Here is a 6,484-nt window from a genome sequence, read left to right as displayed (position 1 = left end):
GAATTCCATTAGTATGATCTATTCATAAATTTTGAAAGAAGAAGGAGAAATGGAGTGTGGAATAAAGTGAATGTAACACATCAACATTACTCAGGACCATATTTTACTGATCGTATCTCAGCAGATATGAGTTCTTATAAATACACACGTCCTTTTAAAAAAGAAATGATGTAGTAAATTGTCACACTCTAATGGCTCCAATGGACATGGGATGTTTCTATTCAGATATGTTCTTGATATTTGTTCACAGCATTCTCAGGAGGAGATATGGTATATGTGGGAAGGATATAGGTTTAATTGTCATGAATAAAATTAAACTAAACTAAACACAAACAAAAAAAATTTATGAAAATAAAATATAATGAAAAAATAATAAATGACACAGATTTTTGTCTTGTTTTCCTATCTTAATAATTAATTTAAAATGAAATAAATCTTGATACATTAATTGCTTAATAAGCAGGCCAGAACTGGCAATGATGTCACTTTTGTATGTAATAAAACATACCCATATCCTATGATGTCTGCATAAAAAAATAAAAAATAAAAAAATTATGAAAAAAATGTTTAAAAAAAAAAATATATATTTAATATTATATGTCAATGTTGTCATTTGCCACATATAGTAATCCCAATCCTTTTCAATCCGGATCTATGTTGTCTAATGAGATATGCACATCTACTCTCTATATTAGGATATCTATCCCTTATCAATCTTATAGTGAATTAACCATAGTATCATTGATAAATACAATCTCTATATTGTAACATCCATTCCCTCTACATCTTATAAGGAATTTAGTGTATCATCATTAGTAAATAAAATTTGAATAAAATTGTGAGTTGTGAATAAGCAAATGACCTTCATAATAAATGTGAACAGTAAGTGATATAACCCAAATATGTGTTATAATTATTGTTCCTACAGTGATAAATAATTGTTAATAAGTGATATTACTAAACCAAAGCTGATATTTAGTATGTGATATGCAATACATTGATAGGCAATCATAATCCTCCATCAATATATTGTCTGAAATAAAACAAATGTGTACAAACTCATGACAAGTGTACTAAAGTGTTGACAACCCAAACGAAGTGAATAACAAAACAAAAAGTGATCCTAATGTACATGTTTTTATCAATGATTAAGGTATAGTAACATGTAATGTATATTCTTCTAATTATAATGGTTATCATCTTCTCAGTTTTTGGACATATATCACCATTACCATATTCTCCTCTTTTACTTTATTCGTATATCTATATACATCCCTGTCCCTTAGAGTCATCCCTCATGTGTTACACAAAGGCACCAAAATTAATATGCTCATTCAATCCGTAGGGGTGCAGTCCATTTAATAGGAAGGTCCATCGACTTTCCCTCTTTGACAATTCTTGCATCAAATTACCACCCCTAATTCCCATGTGAACCTGTTCTATTCCGAATGCCTTCAAATCTGTAATTCTTCCATCATGTTTTTCATAGAAATGTTTAGCTACAGATGTAAGTTGTTTGAATCTGCTATAATCTCTTTTGCTGTTCCTAATTGTGCCTACGTGTTCAAGAACTCTCTGCTTCAATGGTCTGGATGTCATTCCGACATATCTTTGATCACTTCAGACTGTTCAGTTCCTGTTTTGACGTCACAAACACGCCCAGCATTCGCCCAGCCACGCCAGCGTTTTTCCGAACACTCCCTGAAAATGGTCAGTTGACACCGAGAAATGCCCACTTCATGTCAATCACTCTGCGGCCACCAGTGCGATTGAAAAGCTTCGCTAGACCCTGTGTGAAACTACATAGTTCGTTGTAATAGTACGTTGCACGTGCACATTGCACCGCATGCGCAGAAGTGCAGGGTTTTTTGCCTCATTGCTGCACATCGAACTAAAGCAGCTAGCGATCAACTCGGAATGACCACCCTAGTCCTTTAGGGTATAGAATGCAGTGATAGATATAGCTGTGATACACTGAAATGAAATCCACACAATGCCCGGTCCAAGACCGGATATATATATCAGAATACTCATACAATATATTCTGGCAGAGGTACACTTGTTCTTAACTAACGCTTTCTTCAAATTACATGTAGAATACTTAAATGTCTGTAAAATCACAGCGCTGATGAATCAGGCGGATTTACAGAAGGAGACCTTGCCCTGCAGTCCCGGAGACCAGTTGCAGCTACTGTGAGAAGATGGCGCCCAGAGTCTCAGTCAGAGAGTGAGGGAGAGTGTGAGGCAGCTCCAGGGTAGGAACACCAGCAGTAGATGGCGCCCGGAGCTGGGGGAGGGGTTACAGGTCAAGCGCCTTATCTCCTATGCTGGTCTTCACCCCCGGGTATTGTGGAGCCTTTTTAAACAGGATATTTTACTATCTGACCTGTGCTCCCATGACCTGGTGGATATAGTGGGGTCCCTGCTCTGTCACAGTGTCCACGCCAGTGTTGTGGTCCGTCTCCTAAGACCGCTGCCGGAACGCAATTTAATGGCGGGTCCCACCTGGGGGACCCTCTTACCTCCTCCCTTAGTAGCAGCCACGCAATCCAGGAGACCGTCTGCAATGGTGTGCCTAGGAACCGGAGCGCCTCCGCCGCAAGTACCCGGGAACAGAGCCAGTGGGAGTATGTTACACCGCTGGGGTGGTGATGGAGCCGCAGCACAGTATGTCACACTGACATATGAAGTGCTGCAGCCCTTGAAGTCTTCTAAAAAGCTTTATCAGGGCTGCCTAGCACAGCCTCCCTGTTAAGTGACCTGCTTCATGCAGGCACCAACTCTAAAACTGAGCTCACAGTGCCTGGAGGCGGGGTTATAGAGGAGGCCCCGCAATGCATCCTGGGACAGTCTAAAGCTTTAGCCTGTTGGTGCCTCTGGATCAAGATCCATCTCTACACCCCGATGTATTCCCTGTGGAACACAGTGTACCCCGCTGCAGTCAGAGTTTTTTTTTTTTTTTTTTTATCGTGATTTTTTTTCACACCTTGCATAGATCTAATGAAGCCAAACAAGCAAAATATTGTGGAGGTACAATAAAGCCATCATTGGCCATGGATAGTACTGATGCCCTGGATCCCTATTCCACACACTTGCTCGTCCTCACATACACTCCCAATATCTACTCTGGACCACTGGAGTTTCCTGAGAATATACAAAAGTATTAATTAATAAAACTTAATAGAGCATATTTTGAAAATTTTAAAAAGCACTGTCCATTTTCAGTAATATCTGTATATGCTTCAACCCTGTTTCTTTGTCAATTATGCATAGTCATTCATATAATCACTCCTATGTCAAGAATTAACTAACATATGTTAAAGTATTAATATAGTTTAATTGAAATGTATGTAGTATCTCATCTTAAACTCCATTTGCCGTTTGTAGCTAATGTAATACTTGCACAATATAGTTGACGAAAAATGTTATCCTCTTTTTAGCCCTGGCTCTAGTCCAGCGATTCCCAACCTTTTTTCTCTCCCGTACCCCTTGATTGGGCTTTTCATTTGAGTACCCCCACGTCTCATAAAACCCCCCACCTATCCGTCCACACCAGAAAAGTTTGTTTGTGTTAGGTAGTAATGGGCCTAATTCAGACCTGGTCGCACGCAGGCTATTTTTTGCACTGCTGCGACCAGGTAATCGCCGCCCACAGGGGAGGGAGTAATCGCTGTGCAGGGGTGCGATCGGCTGTGCAGAGGGCTGCACAAACAAAAGTTTGTGCAGTTTCTGCACAGCCCCGGACTTACTCAGCCACTGCGATGATCCGGGATGTTGCTGACGTCAGGAACCCTCCCTAGAAACTGCCGGGCCCGCCTGCGTTTTTCCGGACACTCCCAGAAAACGGTGAGTTGCCGCCCATGAACACCTTCTGTCAATCTTCTTGCGATCGCCGGTGCGATCGCTTTCTTCGTAGGATCCGTTGCTGCCCATCGCCAGCAGTCGCGTCTGCGCATTGCGGGTCACAGGCATGCGCAGTTCAGACCCGATTGCACGGCTGCAAAAAATGCAGCGTGCGATCAGGTCTGAATGACCCCCCAATGTTCATAGGTTAGCTAAATAATCAAACGACTCTTTAATGGCATACCCGGAGAAAACACACGCAAGCACAGGGAGAATATACAAACTCCACACAGTTAGGGCATGGTGGGAATTGAACCCATGACCTTAGTGCTGTGAGGCAGTAATGCTAACCATTACACCATCCATGCATACCCACATACAAAGTACATCATACCTAGAACAACCTTTCTATTAAATAGTTGTTAATATCAAAAGTAACCATAGGAATATGGAAAGAGACTCCGCAGCAAATATACATTAATAACTAATAACCATAGCCTGCCAAGCCATCATTTATCATATGTATCTGTAATCAAAGAGATCATGAAATGTTTATTGATGGAGACGACCAACTTTTATAGCAGCTTGCTCTTTGTGTGGACTTCATTACTGGTGTTATACAGGTGTGCTTGAGACTAGCAGCTATTGCACATCAGTTTCACAGACTGACCATTAACTTGTTCAGTGGAAATTTTGTATTGACATGGAAAAATAGATGCAATTATACATATATAAATGGGCTTTGCTGCATAAACCCCACCATTTGTACATGACTACACCCACTTATTCCATGAACAAATTGATGTTTTATAGTAGATTAATACAAATGATAACAGCTAAATGTTGATTAAAGAAACCATTTAGGCTTGTGTAATTCCATCAGGTATATAGTATATTGTGCTATATACTATTTTATTTGTACAAACATGAACTTTGTTTTTTGCATTTCCATTTTATTTGCAATGGGAGTCTGAAAGAAACTTTCAGCATTTTAACCGAACATTGTAATCTAAAGCTCAAATGGAAAACTACTAATCTTACTTACAATGCAATATGACTTAATGTAGTGGAATATAAATGGTGAGTGAACACCGGACATTGGGGGTCATTCTGACCCGATCGCACGCTGCCGTTTTTCGCTCTACGATCCCCTCTGCCTGATTGACAGGCAGAGGCAGTCGATGGGCAGGAGGGGGCTAAAGCTGCGCTGGTAGGGAGCTACTCTTGAAGTGCAAAGGCATCGCTGCTGTGCGATGCCTTTGCACTTATGGAGGGGGGGGGGGAGTCGATGGGCGGGAGGAGGCGAAACGGCGGCGTTTGGCCGTAGTTTTGTTGGCGCGGTCCGGCCAACGCAGGCGTGGCCGGACCGCAGCCCGCGACGGCACACGCAGCCGCTGCGGGCCGGGGAACGAAGAGTAGCTCCTGGCCAGCACGCTAAAGCTGCGCTGGCAGGGAGCTACTCTTGAAGTGCAAAGGCATCGCCGCTGTGCGATGCCTTTGCACTTGTGCGCGGGGGGGGCCTCACCCCGCATGTCTGAATTCATGATCGTAGCTGTGCTAAATTTAGCGCAGCTACGATCAACTCGGAATGACCGCCATTATACATTGAGATTGTTGTGTGTACTGTGAACTTGTTGCCTACAAAAAGACGAAGTAGGCATTCTGTAGGTAAACACTAAAAGTACGCTTTAATTAGAGCACAAATACAGCTACTTCATGGGAAAATGTGAAAAGGAATCTGTCAAATGTCACACTCTACATTATTGTGCATTATTAACTGCATTAAGTTTTCCTGCCTTCATGAGAACCTGTTAGACTTGATTGTTGTGATGGACAGTTGATTTCTGCTTCTGGCTCTCGAGCAGGGTAATGGATTTCTCTGAAGTGGCAATATTCCTAATAAGGGTTTCTAATCTTCTCTTAATTTTTTTTTGATCCTCCAGTGCGCATCCAATAATAATGGACTGGAATTTCTGATCAATGGGTCCAGGTGGAACGTCTGAGGTACAAGCTCCATACAAATTCATTAACTGTTTCTTTCCACTTTCTAAGTTGTCCATGACTCTCTTCAGAATCTCATCAATGATCAAGTTAGCTTGTTGTAGTGAAACAGCTTGTTGGGGGTTTCTAATGGTCTCCACTGTAACCTCCACAGTCACAATGCGGCTCATCAGCCGATCTGCAGTTAGAGTCAGTTCTTCTCTTTCCCCTAGACAAAGAAGAAGAAATAAATGACATCATCTGGTATAAAATGTTTGAGGCATATTGTGGATAAATGCAGAGTCATACAATGTTACGGTTTCTTTCTCACTTGGTCTTGGGAAAAGGTACCAACACACTGTATTTTGTTCTTATGGCACCAATGAGAATGAAGACCTTTATAAACTGCTATAAACCAGTCTTGCTTACTGGTCAGGGAATAGTTAGAACAAAAAACAATTAGGTGCAGCTGCACTGGTGAGTGTTATTTAGGTACTGTGCACTTGTTCACAAATCATATTTGGCTTCTCCTTTATCCTTTATAAAAATCATTTAATACACATATCACAAACATAAACAACATTTTATATCAGACACATAAATATGCATATAAAAAGATATATGCAAACAGTTAGAAAGAGCTTTCATATTTGCTGTGGAG

General features: G+C 41.2%; 1 protein-coding gene across 1 annotated transcript in view; it reads right to left on the bottom strand.

Annotated features, from left to right (window-relative positions):
• Nucleotides 1–5,503: 5,503 nt before the first annotated feature.
• The window catches only part of BAG2 (BAG cochaperone 2), an 80,047-nt gene continuing 79,066 nt past the window's right edge, over nt 5,504–6,484 (bottom strand). The window contains exon 3 of the mRNA XM_063919656.1: nt 5,504–6,052. Coding sequence (XP_063775726.1) covers nt 5,655–6,052 — 398 coding nt within the window. The 3' untranslated portion in view covers nt 5,504–5,654. The remainder of the gene's footprint in view (nt 6,053–6,484) is intronic.

This window comes from Pseudophryne corroboree, chromosome 4 (genome assembly GCF_028390025.1).
Source record: "Pseudophryne corroboree isolate aPseCor3 chromosome 4, aPseCor3.hap2, whole genome shotgun sequence".
NCBI lineage: Eukaryota > Metazoa > Chordata > Amphibia > Anura > Myobatrachidae > Pseudophryne > Pseudophryne corroboree.
This window is presented reverse-complemented; position numbering and strand designations above follow the sequence as displayed.